This window comes from Hemiscyllium ocellatum, chromosome 9, assembly GCF_020745735.1.
Source record: "Hemiscyllium ocellatum isolate sHemOce1 chromosome 9, sHemOce1.pat.X.cur, whole genome shotgun sequence".
Lineage (NCBI taxonomy): Eukaryota > Metazoa > Chordata > Chondrichthyes > Orectolobiformes > Hemiscylliidae > Hemiscyllium > Hemiscyllium ocellatum.
The window spans coordinates 45,844,865-45,862,133 of NC_083409.1; the positions used below are offsets into that span (position 1 = coordinate 45,844,865).

Genomic DNA, 17,269 nt, shown 5'->3' on the forward strand with positions numbered 1-17,269 from the left:
TGAGGGGGATGCAGAGGTGTTTCAGTACCATTTGGATAAGTTGAGTGACTGGGCAAATGCACATCAAGTGAAACATAATGTGGATAAATGTGAGGTTATCCACTTTGATGCAAAAACACAAAGAAAAATTGCTATCTTAACGGTGATTGATTGGGAATGGGGAAGGGGCAACGAGACCTGGATATCTTTGTACACCAGTCGCTGAAAATAAGCACGCATGGTGCAACAGGCGGTAAAGAAGGCAAATGGTACGTTGGCCTTCAGAGTGACAGGGTTCAAGTATAGGAACATGGATGTCTTGCTGCAATTGAAAAGGGTCTTGATGAGACCACACCTGGAGTATTGTGTGCAGTTTTGGTTTCCTTATCTGAAGAAGTATGTTCTAGCTCTGCAGACAGTGCAGCAAAGGTTTACCATACTAATTCCTTGGATAGCAGTCCAGACATATGAATCAAGACAGGATCACATCAGACAATGGATTAGAAGAATGAGAGAAGATTGAATAGAAACCTGGCATGACTAGACAGGGTAAACGCAGAAAGGTAAAGTAGAAGTCAAGTCACCGTTGTCTTACCAGACCACAGAGCTACTCCCACATTAGAGAGAGATACAACTCGTGGTGGTCTAACCTGAGGGTCACTACACCTCAGGTGAGGGAAGAGGTTGAGAAGAGTCCGTCATGGTAACTTCAACCAGTATAGAAATCAAACCCACACTTTTCATCACTCTACATTGCAAATCAGCTGTCCAGCTAGCCAACCACTGCCAGAACGACAATGATGGAAGGATGTTCCTAATGACCAGGGAGTCCATAACCAAGGTCACAGTCCAAAGATATGATGTAGGCCATTTAGGGCTGAGATGAGGAGAAATTTCTTCATCCAGAGAGGGGTGAGCCTGTGGAATTCTTTGCCACAGAATGAGGTCAAGGCCAAAGCATTGAATGTTTCCACGAAGTAGATATAATTCATCATCGTTGTGGCCATCTCTCGAGGTCGAGATTGATGGTCTTCATTCCGTTGATCTAGTTATGGGCTCTCAGGTGGCTTATGAGTCCAATCTTGGCTTTGTAAGTTTTTCCACATCTACAAATAGTTCCAGCTGGCAGATTGAGCTTTGGTTGTTGCAGCCTCACTTTCTGTTTTCTTTTCGAGCTCTGTACATCTGCTGGCTTTGAAAGTTGCTGTTCCTTCCCGGACGATGGTTTGCCAGAGTTTGCTGTCCTTGGCATTGGTTTCCCAATTGTTGATGTTGACATTACATTTCTTCATGCTGGCTTTTAAAACATCTTTGAATCTCTTCTGTTGTCTGCTTCGTTTATATTTTCCTTCTTTAAGCTGAGAGTAGAAGATTTGTTTTGGCAGACATTCGTCTTTCATCTGAACAACATGACCGTTCCATCTTAGTTGGTTCTTGATGGCGTAGTCTTCAATGCTTGTTGTCTTTGCTTCATTCAGCACGCTGACGTTGGTTCTTCTATATTCCCAACAGATATTTAAGATGTTTCAAAAGCATCGTTGATGGAAATTTTCAAGTACCTTCAGATGTTGAAGTTGTCCAAGCTTCTAATGCACACAGGAGCATTGGGATCACCACTGCTTTATACACTAACATTTTGGTGTCTGTCCGAATGTCACGATCATGAAAGACTCTTATTTGGAGACATCTAAAAGCTGTTCCAGCGCATTTAAGACAATGTTGGATCTCATCATTAGGGCCAACATTGGAGGAGGGGTGACTTCCAAGAAACGGAAATTGGTCCACGTTTTCCAGGGTTGTTTTGCCAAGTTGAATTGATGGCTCTACCCGATTTGTCTTAGTTGGTGATGGTTGATAGATGATCTGAGACTTCTGGAAATTGATGGTAAGTCCAAGTTTTGTATATGCACAGTTGAGGGAAGTCAGAATCTGCTGTAAGTGATTTTCTGAGAGGGCTGAAATGCTCTTGTCATCTGCGTATTGGAACTCAATGAGGGAACTCATAGATGCCTTGTTTTTGAATCAAAGACAGTCAAGATTGAAAACTCTGCCATCTGTTCTGTAGACAATTTTGATTCCTCATGGTAGGTCATCTTGATGATGTGGATAACTGTTGCAGTAAAGATGGTGAACAAAGTTGGGGCAATCACATATCCCTGTTTTACTCCTGATCTGACTTGAGAAGGCTCACATGTCTGACCATGACTGTGGCAAGTATGCCATCGTGAAGGAGTCTCAGGATTCAAATTCGACTCCAAGAAAAATATTGTGAACAAGTTCAACCTTTGCAGATGGCATTCATTGACCGCACCAAAGCCTTTGACTCAGTATTAAGGGAACTCCTATGGGATGTTCTATCCACCTATGGATACCCTGAAATGATAGGGCTAAAGGGATCAAAGGAATAAACAGGAACAGCGTGCTGAGTTGGATGATCAGTCATGATCATACTGAATGAAGTAGCAGGCTGGAAGGGCTGAATGTCCTACTTTTGATCTTATTTTCTATATATCTATTTTCACTGATTAATGTCACATGAAACGACCCATATGCTTAAATGAATATAAGGATATGAATTGGGAAATCACACATCAAAAATAATGAGAAGTTCAAACATTCTTATAAAACAAATCTTGAACTTGTGCAAATAAAGTTCTGAATACAGCAGACATTGGGTATCATGATAATTTATTTTCCTTTTGGTCTGATTTCACTTAATGCGGGGCTATAAATGATTTCTTTGTTGCTTTTCTCTAGGTAGCAAGCACTTTTATTCAGAACCAGCCATGTTTAGACAGTGTGTCACAAGCAGACAAACCTTATTAATGCGTGTGAAAAGTGTCAAATTGTGGTTGTGTTATGTTAGATTGTCAGGAAAGCTTTATTGGTTCAATGTTGCAAATGTTCAACTGAGTGTTAATCCACACACACAAGCTCCACATTGTTTCCAATGTGGAAAATTATTTCTAGTCAGGTCTATCAACACATCAATCTCAATTAGTCAGTCAAATTGTGAAACCCAGACTGGTTCACACCAGACTCAGGATAGATGAGAATAAGGGAAATAGATGCCAATTCCCACACATTACTCAAATAAGCAGACCAGAATGGAAAAACAATCCCTTGGGCTGTTTTTTCAATGGCAGGGAACATGCACTCTCCTCCCTTTAAGTGTAAACCTACCTGTACTTCTGTGAATTGCATTAACACAGCGAAGTTGGTTGTGTGGTTACAGAAGCAGATTGTGATCTCAGACTCAAACTGGATCACTTGGCAACCTTGGTTTGACCATCCCGCATACTGTCCATCTCTGAAATAAACATTACAAGATCATACAACCTTTGAATAATACCAATTCTTTTCGACTTTTGAACAATCCATTCAATAAGTTGATGCTTTGTCAGAATTAGTGATTAGCTGGGATGCACAGACCCATTTTGACAGTACTCTGAATGCTTTCAGAAAATTAGCAAGGAAATGTCTTACCCAATATGGAATAGAATCAGCACACATTCAGGCAAGTTAACGTTAATTCAGCTGATTCCTACTTCAGGTTTACAGCACTACTAACTGCCTAAGTACCAACAAGGAGGAGGAAAGGAGGCAGGCTCCTCCTCTTGATAGGTATCCAGGAACCGCCAGCTGGATTTGAAGGGTTTATTTTCCCCCTTTTTCTCACTACAAGGGGAAAAAAATGGTGTGGAAATCTGTGTTAGTCACACAGCAATTCCTTTCCCTCCCAACAATCAAAAACGTTGGAAAGTATTCTCTAACTGCAACGCAATGCCAATAATCTGATGACTTTAATCAATTGGGGTAAAGTATTACATAGAGCATGCCCAGAATAAAAGATGAATGTGTGCGCAACGACCTTCAGGAATAACAGAACACCTATGTTATAAGACATTTCTCCAATCCTTACAAAATATAGTGATTTGCACTGGGCAAATGTCAGGGTACTTACAGAAGACTGAAGTTCCAAAACACACAAGCTGGGATGGCCACTTTTGAATATCCAACCTTGAAAAAGAGCATAACACAATAGTTGTGTCAAGTTCACACTCAACTCAAGTAGTGGAATTCAACAATATTGTCTTTTGACAAACTCATCCAAAACTGTGTGTTTGTATCTGCACTGAATTAAGACAAGACTCGGGGGGAGACACACGCATGAGATTGACCACTTTTGATATCCTCCAAGCAAACATGAGACAACAAAAGCAAACTGCCTTTGACCAACTGGTAATGCCAAAAGCACCAGGTGACTGATGAATGAATGGTGATGTGATTCTGCTGCAGTAGGGGTGTTCAACTGGGGTTGACAGAAGGAAGAAAAACATTTTACTTTGTTCAGTCATGGCATGCGGGCATCAGTGGTGAGGCCAACATTTAGTGCCCATCCCTATTTGCCTTGGGAAGGGTGGTGAGTTGTCTTCATGAACATTGCAGTCCTTGGAGTGAAAGGGTGTTCCAGGATTTTGATTCAGCGACAGTGAAGAAGCAGTGAGGTAGTTTCAAGTTAAAAATCACACAACGGGGATCCAAGATGGCGGCGACCCAGCAAGACTGAGTCCACAGTGCTCTACCCAAAACTTGGGAAAAGTGGGCTATCCACCCCCACCACACTCACTAAACCATTTATAATAGTTGTTAACCTTAAATAGTTACCTATTAGTACATTTAAATAGTCTAATACTAGCTGGAAAATGAGTAAAGGGAAGGGAACAGGCGGCTCTAAGAAAGCAGGGACCCCTCCCCCACCCTCTCCCTCTTCAGCTGCAACAAAGGTGTCTTCAGCTACTTCAGGAGATTTACCAATGAAGATGAGCTTTGAGGAGATGTTTGCCAGGTGGGAGGCGAAGATTGATGCTTTTATCGATGAGTCTCGGCAGAGCAGAGAAGCACTATCAGCCGAGCTGCAGAAGCAGGGCAGAGACATTCAGGAATTGGAGTGCCGAGTCAGAGAGGTGGAGTCGAAGGCCGCAGCCTCAGAGACTGGGATAAAATCAACAGCCGACCACATCCGTTTTCTCGAGAATCGAGTCCAGAACCTAGAAAACCACATTGATGACCTCGAAAATCGATGTCGTAGAAAAAATATTCGGTTGTTGGGCCTTCCTGAGCAGGAAGAGGGAGGCCAGCTAACAGCATTCTTAGAGCATTGGCTGCCACAACTTTTAAATCTGCAGGCTGGATCAGGCCAGGTAAGGGTAGAATGGGCCTACCGGGTCACAGTACGTGGGCCCGGCTCAACCCAGCGCCCACGCCCGGTCCTGTTCCAGCTGCAGAGCTATAGGGAGAGGCAGATGCTCCTGGAAGCCTCAAGAAATCTGGGAAAAGATCCCCAAGCTATGACCCACAAAGGATCCAGGATCATGCTGTTCCAGGACTTCTCCCCAGCTTTGGTCCGAAAGAGGAAGGCATTCGATGAGGCGAAGAAGCGTTTAAGGGACTTAAATATCCAGTACTCCTTACGATATCCAGCGACGCTACGCCTTAGCCACGAAGGATCCATATATAACTTCGGATCACCGGAGAAGGCTAAGGAATTCTTGGACTCTCTTAAATAAGCTGTAAGAGATTGTGGACGCTGGTCTGCCTTTCCCATTATTTTGGTTTACATCCCTTCATCTTTTCTTATCTTTCCCCCTATGTGTGTATGTATATATATATATGTTGGGGCGTTTGGTTAATGTTGATGGGGGGAGGTGGTTACCTTATTCTATTTTACTTCTGTTTTTAGGAGCGGGGTTGTTTTTCTTTCCCCTGTTATTTTGTGGTATTATATTTAAGTATTACGTGTTGAGATTGTAATCTTATAGTTATATATGGTATTAATATTCCCAAATATATTTAGATGTGGGTGTGGGTGGGGGTGGCGTGTTCACTGTTAACTCTAGCTTTATATTATATTTGAATTCTCCTCATTTTATTGAGGAACACCTGGGTCAAGGGTGGGGCACTGGCTGGAAGAGGGTAAGATGGACTGTGGGAGAGGAAGTGACGCTCCCTGGGAACAAGGGAGAAAATCTCCAATTCGGAATGTTTTATATTTTTTATACTTAGAAAGAGTTTTTTGTTATATTGTTTTGAGTGTATCAGAGAATCTTTACTTTTGTAAATCTTGTATGCTCCATGCTCGGGATGTTCTAGATAGGGTTTCCCCTCCCGAGGGGTCTCGGATCTGTCCAGATGATTATGGCTGAACAGTCGGTTAAGTGGTGCACCTGGAATGTCAGGGGGAGTAATTCGCCAGTTAAAAGGAAGAAAATATTATCAAATCTTAAGAAGGAGAGAGTTGATATAGCTCTCCTACAGGAGACACACCTGTCGGATAAAGAACACTTAAAATTACGACAGGGCGGATTTGATCAGGCCTTTTTTTCCTCTTTTAATTCAAAAAGCAGGGGAGTCGTTATCCTTGTCCGGAAGAACTTCCCTTTGAAAATTCTAAATCAGATAAAAGACGAATCTGGACGATATATTTTGATTAAAGCCCTCATAAATGGAGAGGAATATGGGATCTTAAATGTATACTGCCCCCCGGCACACCCCTTTAAATTCATAACGGAAGCTTTTTCAAAACTGATGGCCTTTGGTGCCCGTCATACAATTATAGGGGGAGACTTTAATTGTATTATGGATCCAGAAATAGACAGGATTCCCAAGAGTGCCGCTGGAGTATCTCCCAGATCTAGACAACTGGCGGACCTGAATAAAGAATTAGGATTGGTAGATGTATGGAGATGTCTCCATCCACAGGGTAGAGATTTTTCTTTCTACTCTAATCCACATAAATGTCACACAAGAATTGATATGTTTTTTGCCCCATCGATTTTTCTAAACTCTATAGCAACCTGTAAAATAGGTACTATAGCAATCTCTGACCATGCCGCTGTATACATGGAAACTAAGGTAAAGAACAATGGGACATCTGCTCGGCATTGGCGTATGGACCCCTTCCTGATAAAAGATAGCAAATTTTTAAAGTACTTCTCCCAAGAACTTCAAACTTTTTTAGAAATTAATACTGGTACGGCTAGCAATCCGTCAATGATGTGGGAGACCATCAAAGCTTATGCACGAGGTTTGATCATCTCCTATTCAGCGACCCAGAGGAAAATGAAGGGAGAGCAACAGCGTCTGCTCGAAGCTCGCCTAAAAGCAGCCAAAACAGCATACGCTGATAGACCTTCTATCACAAAATTGCAGAGGATTACAGCTCTTAGGACAGCTTTAAACACCGCGCTTACTCAAACGGCTAAAAGGGAAATATTATTTGCGAAACAAAGATTATATGAATATGGCGACAAACCGGGTAGATACTTAGCATTTCTTGCAAAGAAAAAGAAAGCCCCTCAAACTATTCCGACCATCAAGGAAAGTACAGGTACCCTGACTCATGATCATAAAAAGATCAATGCGACCTTTAAAGAATTTTATTCTGAACTATATAGATCGCAGGATTGTGAAGATAGGATTAGGAGGATGCAGTCATTTTTTAAAAATTTGACCTTCCCGGGCCTGACTCCGGAACAGGTGTCGGCCCTAAATACCCCTTTAACAGTCCAAGAAATACTTGAGGCAATTAGGCAACTTCAGAGCGGAAAAGCACCGGGCCCGGATGGTTTTCAAGCTGAATTCTATAAAGAATTTACAGGAATATTGGTTGACCCACTTATGGATATGTATAATTTTGCGCATAGTCAGGTCTGTCTCCCGCCCACGCTGAAAGAAGCAAATATTTCTCTTATCCTCAAAAAAGGAAAAGACCCAGAAGATTGTGCATCTTACAGACCAATATCCTTACTAAATGTAGACTTTAAAATTCTCTCAAAAATGTTAGCACTAAGACTAGAAAGGGTACTGCCATATATTATAAAGGAGGACCAGACGGGATTTATTAAGGGCCGCAGATCATCCAATAATATCAGAAGGGTCTTGAATATGATCCAAGCCTGTCATCAGGGAAAGATACCAGGAGTAGTAATTTCATTGGATGCGGAAAAGGCATTTGATAGGGTTGAATGGTCATATTTATTTTACACATTGGAAAGGTTTGGCGTTGGACAGGTGTTTACCAAATGGGTTTCAACATTGTATAATGACCCCAAAGCAGCTGTTATTACTAATGGGTTAAGATCGGATGGCTTCAGTGTGGGTAGGGGCTGCCGTCAAGGATGTCCTCTCTCACCATTGTTGTTTACACTGATAATCGAACCATTAGCAGAAGCCATCCGGACTGATCCTAATATAACGGCCCCAAGGATTGGTACAGGTAAACACAAAATTACCCTCTATGCAGATGACGTTCTCTTATTCCTCAGTAATCCTTTAATGTCAGTGCCTCGTCTAATTCAAGTTATTAATACATTTAGTGCATTCTCAGGCTATAAAATTAATTTTTCAAAATCGGAAGCCATGCCAATGGGTGGTCTGGCTATGATACCCCACTTAATGGACGGATCCCCTTTTCCCTTCCGTTGGTCCCTGGAGGGCTTCTTATATTTAGGTATTTTTATCACGCCAGTATTTGATCAGCTGTATAGGGCTAATTTTGTACAATTAATGGAAAGGATAAGGCAGGACCTCCAGCGATGGAGAGACCTTCCGATTTCCTGGCTAGGGAGAATAGCATTAATTAAAATGAATGTTCTGCCCCGTCTCTTATATCCTATGAGAATGCTCCCGCTGATGCTGCCAAGGCTAGCCCTACGTAAATTATATGGCTGGTTGGGCTCCTTTATTTGGAACCATAGACGGCCCCTTATTAAGCTGAAGAAGCTACAGCTTCCACAGGCAAGGGGAGGACTGGACTTCCCAGACTTTAGGAAATATCAGTTAAGCTCCCTACTAAGTTACATAGCTGATTGGGTTTCATCTGATCCACAATCAATTTGGCTGGATATCGAAGCCTCCCAAGTAAAATACCCACTTATTAACCTTTTATTTTCAGATAAGAGGAAAATCATTACAGACCACTGTAAAAATCCCATAATATTAAACACAATTAAGGCCTGGAATATAATGCGGCAAAATGAGGGTAACTCACATAAAACATCCCCCCATGCACCAATAGTAGGCGCATGGGGATTCCAACCGGGGATTACAGATGCCACCTTTAAACTCTGGAGATCCAGGGGCATCTCATGCTTAGGGGACCTATTTAAAGATGGGATCCTGATGTCCTTTGAGCAGCTGCGTCTGAAATTCGGAATACCTAATGGGGATCTCTTTCGATACTTCCAAGTTCGAGATTATATACAGAGGAAGACTACATTAATAGATAGTCTTTATAAATCAGACAGAGAACGTAATGTCTTACGACCAGCGGGGGCATCCTCCGTTAGTACTATATACCATTTGCTACATGAAGGAGTCTCAGGAGACATGGATGACCTGCTTAAAACATGGGAGCAGGACTTGGGGCTAGAAATCTCTGAGGATATGTGGAATGACATTTGGGAAAACGCTAGAAGAATTGCTATCTGTAACAGAACTCAGGCTATCCAACTAAAGATACTTCATAGGGCCCATATAGCTCCGGCTCGACTGGCAAAATTTAAGGCAGGAGCATCTCCAATGTGTCCCAAATGCAAAATAGAGGTGGGTACTCTTGTACATTGTCTGTGGACTTGTCAGAAAATCCGCAGATACTGGACTAAAGTGGCAAATACCCTGACAGAAATTTTAGGAACGGAAATTAGGGTGGACCCTGTATCTCTCCTTTTGGGCTTTTCGAACCTCTCATCTCTGGATATGCATGGGAAGAGACTATTTTCTATTCTCTCTTTCTGTGCAAGGAAAAATATTTTGGTGAACTGGGTGGCTGAGGGCCCCCCTGGACTTTCAAATTGGCACAGATTAATTATGGAATATATCCCCCTTGACTTCCTCACAAATATGGTGCACCGAAAGACTGAATTATTTTATAAAATATGGCAGCCCTTTTTGAATTATATAAATGCAGATATTTCGGCTATCCTAACAAGGGCTTTTATTTAGTGAAGATTTCAGACCGGGCTGCTCCGGGGCCCCTTGGGAGAGGAATCCTGCGCGAATACGGGTTTTATTATATTTGATGTTTATACATTCCGAGCATGTAAGAGACTTAGGTATACACTCTGGTTAGTTATAAGTTAGATTAGTAGAAAGTTGAGTTTTTTTTTTCTTTTTTTTTCGTTTCTTTTTTTCTCTTTTTTTGTTTTCTTTCTTTCTCTTTTCTTTGTTAAATTATGACTATTGTATATATGATTTAATTGTACATCAATATTTGTATTTGAGAGTTTTGTTTATTTTTGTAAATTTGCAAAAATGTTAAATTTCAATAAAAATATCTACAAAACAAAAATCACACAACACCAGGTTATAGTCCAACAGGTTTAATTGGAAGCACACTAGCTTTCAGAGCGACGCTCCTTTATCAGGTGATAGTTTCAAGTTAGAATGTGATGGGGCTTGGAGGAAACCTGCAGGTGATGCTATTGGCATGTATCTGTTGCTCTCGTCGTTCTGGGTGATGACAGAGTTTACAGGTTCAGCAAGCATTGTTGAGGGGCCCGTGGTGAGATGCTGCAGTGCATGTTTTGATAGTGCACACTGCTGCTGCCATTGTGTATTGGGGATGAAGGGAACGAATACTGAAGGTTGTTGTTGGGGAGCACTCTGTCCCAGACCGTGATGAGCCTTTTGAGTGTTGTAAGAGCTGCACTCATTCAGGCAAGTGGGTAGTATTCTGTCACACACCTGACTGGTGCCTCATAAATGATGTCTAAGCAATGGGAGACAGGTGGTAAGTTACTCACCGCAAAATTCCTAGATGCTGATCTGCTGCTGTAGCCACAGTATTTATACAAGACCATAAGAACTAGGAACAGGTGTAGGCCATTTAGCCTCTTGACGCTGCTCGATCAGTTCATAAGGTCATGGCTGATTCAGCTTTCCTCATGTCCACTTTCGCACCTTTTCTCCAAAACCCTCGATTCCCTGACAGATCAAGAACCTACCTATCTCACAGAAGGACTCTGACCCTACACCCATCTGTGATGAGGAGTTTCAAAGACTCAGAGAAGAAATTCCTCATCTCAGCTTTAAATTGGCATCGCTTGTTTCGGAGAGTACGCCCTCTGGTCCTAGACTCTCTGGAGGGGAAACACCCTCCCAGCATTTACCCTTCAGTGTTCTATAGGTTTCCGTGAGATCACTTCTAATTCTTCTAAACCCCAGTAAGTTGAGTCCCAACCAGTTCAACCTTTGCACATTAGACAAATCCTTCCGTGCCAGGATCATCCTAGGGAATCTTCTCTGAACTGTCTCCAAAGAAATAATATATTTTCTTAAATAAGGGACGAAAACTGCTCACAATACTCCAGGTGTGGTCTCACCAGCACCTTGTACAGTACTTCCCTACTCTAATACTCCAAGCCCCCTCAAAATAAAGGACAACATTCCATTAGCCTTCCTGATTACTTACTTATGTGCCTGCTTTCTGTGTTTTGTGCACAGGAGTCTTAGTGAACGCCTTATATGCTTAATCCAGTTCAGTTTCTAGTCAGTGGTTACCCTGAGGCTGTTGGTAGTTGGGTGGCCGTGGTCAATTATGGTTAAGGGGCAATAGTTAGATTCTCTTTTGATGGAGATGATCATTATCTGGCACATGTGCAGTACAACAGCGAACAGTTCAGACTTAGCAAGGAAATTCCAGTGTCGAGGTAGTGCAAAAAGGAGTTTTATTTTGTAGTTATCCATGTCATACCTAGGACTACCTGAAAAAGATACTTGGTTCATGTAAAGGTAAAGGTAATGTTTCCATAGTCTTACCAGACCATAGACTGCTCTCTCTCATTTAACCTGAGGATTACCACACCTCAGGCAAAGGAGGTTTGAGAGGGTGGGACCTTCATAATAACCTCAGCTGATGTGGGAATTGAACCCATGCTGCTAGTGTCACCCTGTATATAACCAACCCCCTTATCAAGTGTATATACACAGCCGCACAAATACATGTAGTTCTAATGAATAAGGAAAGAAGAGTCTACAGTCTGTCAAATGTGTCTGGCAAAACTAAAACCACATCAAGCACAAGAAAGTAAGATTGTGCGTGCAAAAGTTAAAAATCACACAACACTAGGTTAGGGTCCAACAGGTTTATTTGGAAGCACTGGCTTTTGGAACGCCGCTCCTTCATCAGATGGTTGTGAACCAGGAGCAGAACTCTGAAAGCCAGTGTTTCCAAATAAATCTATTGGACTATAATCTGGTGTTGTGTGATTTGTCCACCCCACTCCAACACCGGCTCCTCAGCATCATGATTATCATATAGAAATTGAGTCGCTCTTTTAATCCAAGACTTCAGAAAGTATAAACTTTATGAACATAGTTAAAATCAAGCCTGAGGAAGCTTCTCAATCTGCTTACCACGGGCCTGTGTGAGAGAGAGTACTGTACAGCAGTGGGGATGTTTCTTGCTCTGACTGGATCACGTACAGTTGAAGAGATAACAGCTGTTTGAAGTTGATTTATCTGCAAACTGGAATAATAACACATCGTGTAACATTGTCTGTTAATACAGCAAAAGCCCAGAAATTCTCCAATGATATGTTCTGGCATCTATTTTCTAATATTTGGAACATTTAATGGTTATTTTTCAACATTGTAGGGGTATATTTGTCTGTTAACTGACTAATTACAGAATCATTTCATCTAATTTGTTGTAATAATTGTAAAACAAAAATTACTTGGTAGCTTTTACTGGGCAGCACGGTGGCTCACTGGTTAGCACTGCTGCCTCACAGCGCCAGGGACCGGGTTGAATTCCCACTTCAGGCAACTGTCTGTGTGGAGTTTGCACATTCTCCCCGTGTCTGCATGGGTTGTTCCAGGTTCTCCCACAGTCCAAAGATGTGCAGGTTAGGTGAATTGGCCACGCTAAATTGCCCACATTGTTAGGTGTAGGGGAATGGGTCTGGGTGGGTTGCTCTTCAGAGGGTCGGTGTGGACTTGTTGGTTCTGAAGGGCCTGTTTCCACACTGTCGGTAATTTAATCTAATTTTTTTTTAAGATCCTACAATCTAATAGAGTGTTCTTTATTGTTACTAAATTAAGATGGAGCCACTCGACAAAGGGGCGTAAATTAAAAGTAAGTCATTAAAAACATCAACTGATTCACAGTCAACACGATAGGACTTGTGTCATCATAGAGTCCAACATAAGAAATGCAGCCTCAATAGCACAATCCAATACACACTGAGCAGGACAGAGTTCAGATTAAATACTGTAGTCAAAACCTCCATTCCATCAAACTTGCACTGCTCCTCCTTTGTTCCAAACAAACGCTGCACTAACCAACTTTATAAAAGTTAATAGTACACATTCTTGTGCACAGTAGTGTGGGATCATGTTCAAAAAGATGAAACAAAGACCTCACATTGGTCTCACTTCTATTCCATGTGAGAAAATGGTATTGATCATCAGGAGTAAAGTTGTCATGACATTTGGTTTGATTGCAATGAACATTATATAACAGACACAAAGTTGACTAAAGTATAATTCTGATCCATTACTTCAAACGTCTACACATTAGATTAGTTTCAATTTATAACATGATCCGGAATAATGTATTCACTGATTTGTTGTTTTCATGGTTCAGCAGTGAATTTTATCATGCTAGAAAATCAATCTCTTGCTTAGAATATTGAATTCTTGTAGATTTTGCAGAATAAAATGTGAAATAAAATCAGAAACTGATGAAAGTACTGAACAGGCTGATCACCTGTTGTTTTGAACAATCATTTTTTTCTTTCAGATAAAATTTGTTCCCTCTATTTGTTGTTTATTTACACAGCTTTTATTTCAAAAATGAAATATTATCCATCTGAGAATTTTCTATCTATCATTGTCAAAACGTTCTTGTCGCTGGTTCTTAATCTTACCGTTTGTCTGATCTCCCAGCTAGTAATACAGAATCGAGGTTATGAGGTGCCAAATGATGCTCCACACTCCGATAGTAAGCATTTATAAATATCAATTCACTGTACCCTAAAGAAACACACACTTATTTATTTCTGAAAATACATTAGTCACACAAAAATATTCTGGAAAGTTACAACGTGGATAACAACCATGTACCTATCCCATCAACTCAAAACAATACATTAAAGAAAACTATACTGTAGAGAGGTTTCTGTGGTTAGGTAGTATCTCTATAATCACATTCCTTGAGCTCCTTATTAATCATATAAATTCCTTTCATTTAAAACTGTGCTGTCCGCTGCATGTGCAGACATTCAATAGGCCTCACTAAAACTAAACAGGGGTTTGTTTAAAATTTGTTTTACGACTCTCCTTTGACAGTTAGCTAAACATAAAACTTTTATTCGACTCTAAAAAATCTGATATCTGAAGCTGTTGTCTACGTTTTCTCCAATGGTCAGCTAAAATGTAGATGGGAGTTGTGCACGGAGACATTGTGGAATATGCCGTCATAGCAGATTCAGAGAAAATAAATTTCCCAGGAAATTGAAGATTCCACTGGCTGATTCCCCTACATTGCCTGGGAATCCTCCAATGGTGGCCGTTTAAATTAAAGCATTCATAGGGTTCCAATGCAGATTAACAGATAGTTCTTTGGGAAAAGTTAGACTATAAATATCTAATTCCTGGGTATCCCTTCAAGTTACCCCCAGTTAACTTCAGCCATCCTCAATGACACCTGCCCAGCCCCTTCTAACCTGATAACTCCCTCTCCCACCAGCCAACCACTTTGACAGCTTCGATGAAAGGTTAATTATGTCAAAGTTGGATGCTGGAAGGTAAGGTGCCAGGGCACAAGGTGGAAAGAGGGACAGGTAAATGATGGAGTGTTAGGGTAGGTTGGGCTGGGTGGGAGATATGGGATCTGGTGGGAGTGCCCCTCCTGTGTGTAGGTAGGGTGCGCAGAAAGGTAGAGCGGGCATAGAGCACAGCATCCAGCTGTGGGGCAAGAGGGGTCAGGTCCAGAGCAGAGGAGGGGGTGTCGGGTCTGGGGTGGGGGAGGGTATGCTGGGTCCAGAGTGGGAAAGGGAGTGACCTTCAACAGTGGGGGAATAGGGGTGAAGGGTCTGGGAGAAGAGGGGTGTTGGATCTGGGAGAAGGGATGGATGGGTCTGGGAGAAGAGGGGGGTTTGGGTCTGGGAGAAGAGGGGTTTGGGTCTGGGAGAAGAGGGGTTTGGGTCTGGGAGAAGAGGGGTTGGGTCTATGGAGGGGGTTGGGCCCACAGTGCAAGAGCTCCCATGCTTTGTTAAAAAGGAGCGAGTGACAATCTGCCCAAGATTGACACTCCTTTGAAAGTCTGGTGCTGATAATGATCAAACAGGGAAACTGGCTGCTATCTCCCTACCAGGCTCAGTGGCACTGAAGCTAACTCGAACAAAAGTGCAGCTAACCCAGAAGCTATCAACTAAGTCCATGTAGACTGGGACCCCATTCAAAACCCTGCCGGATGCATGGTTTTCCACACAAGCCACTGTACAGGCCGTGTATTACTTTTCAACTTAATTCATGCCTCCCACAGGAAAAAGGCAACAGTAGGAAAAATGCTTAGTAATTTTTTTGTTTGCTTAGCTTTCAAAGGGAAAAAATGCAAATTGAGATGATAAAAAGAAGGTGGGAATAGTGAGGCATCACTTACCAGAAGAGAGAAGCCGGGACATCTCCGAGTCAGGAACCTGAATTTCATCCGCTCGATTCCGGGCAGAGAGACATTTAGGTTTGTAAACAAGATCACTTCCCAAACTGGATAACCGGCTTACTTTGAACTGCATGTCTACAAGATTACATCAGAACAAGTTGATGAAAATGTTGACTTTGTTTTTCCTCTCTCCTCCCCTTCCTATTGTTCCAAAAGTAATTGGTGCTTTCCTAATTTTTGGATGCCATGGTTGTTGGGCACCCTCTGGCACTTCAACCAGGCAGTCATTATTTACACGTGAGCTTTAGCACTGAATTTCACCTGTTTAACTACAGGATGCATCATAGCCAAGCCCGTTCTGTACAGGATCCATTCCTGTCCATGTCCAGGATCCATTCACCCTCACTTGTTGGAATAGGGAGTTGGAACCTATCAGCTCCATTGTTACACATCTCTCCATAATTCTGCTCGATCTGTATAACACTTTCCTGTCTGATTCCTCTTCCACCCCAAAACATAGCAACTGAGATCAATCGTTGCTCTTCTTCTGCCAGCCCACCGTATACCAGGTCAATTCAGGAACTGGTACATTCCTGTTACAAGACTTTTTTGCCCACTGGTTAAACTCAATGTGTTATCACAGAGTCATATCTTAGTAGTTGATAAATATATGGCTCCCCTTTCGACGTCTCCCAGACTCCAAAATGCTATGAACAAAGCAGCTCATCCTACGACCGGTGACTAAATATGGCTTTTCTGAAGGAAATAAAAATGATATCATTCTTCAATCTCTGCTTCACCCTCCAGGGGAAGTCAATGCACTGACCAAACCCAACTTCAAAGTTGGCAATTTGAATGAAAGGACACTGTAAACTATTTGGAAAACATTTTTCACTACTACCATTTAAAAACATGAATGTTGCCAGAAGAAAATCAGCACATCACCTGGAAATAAATCGACTTGTTAATGAGACTTTGGAAAACTGGACCCTAAGCAGTTAGGAAAGAAATCCCCAACATCAGAAGCAACTGAAACGCCAGCTCCTAAAACCATGAGAAATGAGGTTGCTGCTCAGTGGCTTGATATCAGATGAAAACCAAAAAAACGGTGGGAATCAGAAACAAAAACAGAAATTGCTGGAAACGCTCAGCAGATCTGGCAGCATTTATGGAGAAAAATCAGAGATAACGCTCTGGGTTCAGTGACCTTTCCTCAGAATAGATCTGAAACATTAACTCTGATTTCTCTCCACAGATGCTGCCAGACCGGCTGAGTTTTGCCAGTGATTTCAGTGTTTGCAGCTAGATATCAGAGTCTGATTGTACTTTCTGGTAGTGAACACTTCAGCATTAAAGTAAAAGACAATGCTTACCTATATTTTCTGTTGACAGGACAATACTTGGTCCAATAGAAAATAAAATATCAGACAGTTTCTCAGCAAGTGTATCAACACTGTGAATGATAACATAGGGTCCACGGATCACCTACAAACACAAAGGTCACAATTTAAGCATTTTCTTTAGTAGATTAACTTGTGAAGACTGTTTCTAAAATTCCCCAAAATATTTAGTTGGCAAGCAGACAATTACTTTGGGGAGGTTTTAAAGTTCGTGTGACAGGTT

General features: G+C 41.8%; 1 protein-coding gene across 1 annotated transcript in view; it reads right to left on the reverse strand.

The window, feature by feature from the left end:
• The window catches only part of LOC132818497 (adhesion G-protein coupled receptor D2), a 180,500-nt gene that overhangs the window by 124,317 nt on the left and 38,914 nt on the right, over nt 1-17,269 (reverse strand). The window contains exons 6-11 of the mRNA XM_060829557.1: nt 17,020-17,131; nt 15,647-15,781; nt 13,911-14,016; nt 12,397-12,508; nt 3,944-3,999; nt 3,163-3,289 (exon numbers count right to left, since the gene is read on the reverse strand). Coding sequence (XP_060685540.1) covers nt 3,163-3,289; nt 3,944-3,999; nt 12,397-12,508; nt 13,911-14,016; nt 15,647-15,781; nt 17,020-17,131 — 648 coding nt within the window. The remainder of the gene's footprint in view (nt 1-3,162; nt 3,290-3,943; nt 4,000-12,396; nt 12,509-13,910; nt 14,017-15,646; nt 15,782-17,019; nt 17,132-17,269) is intronic.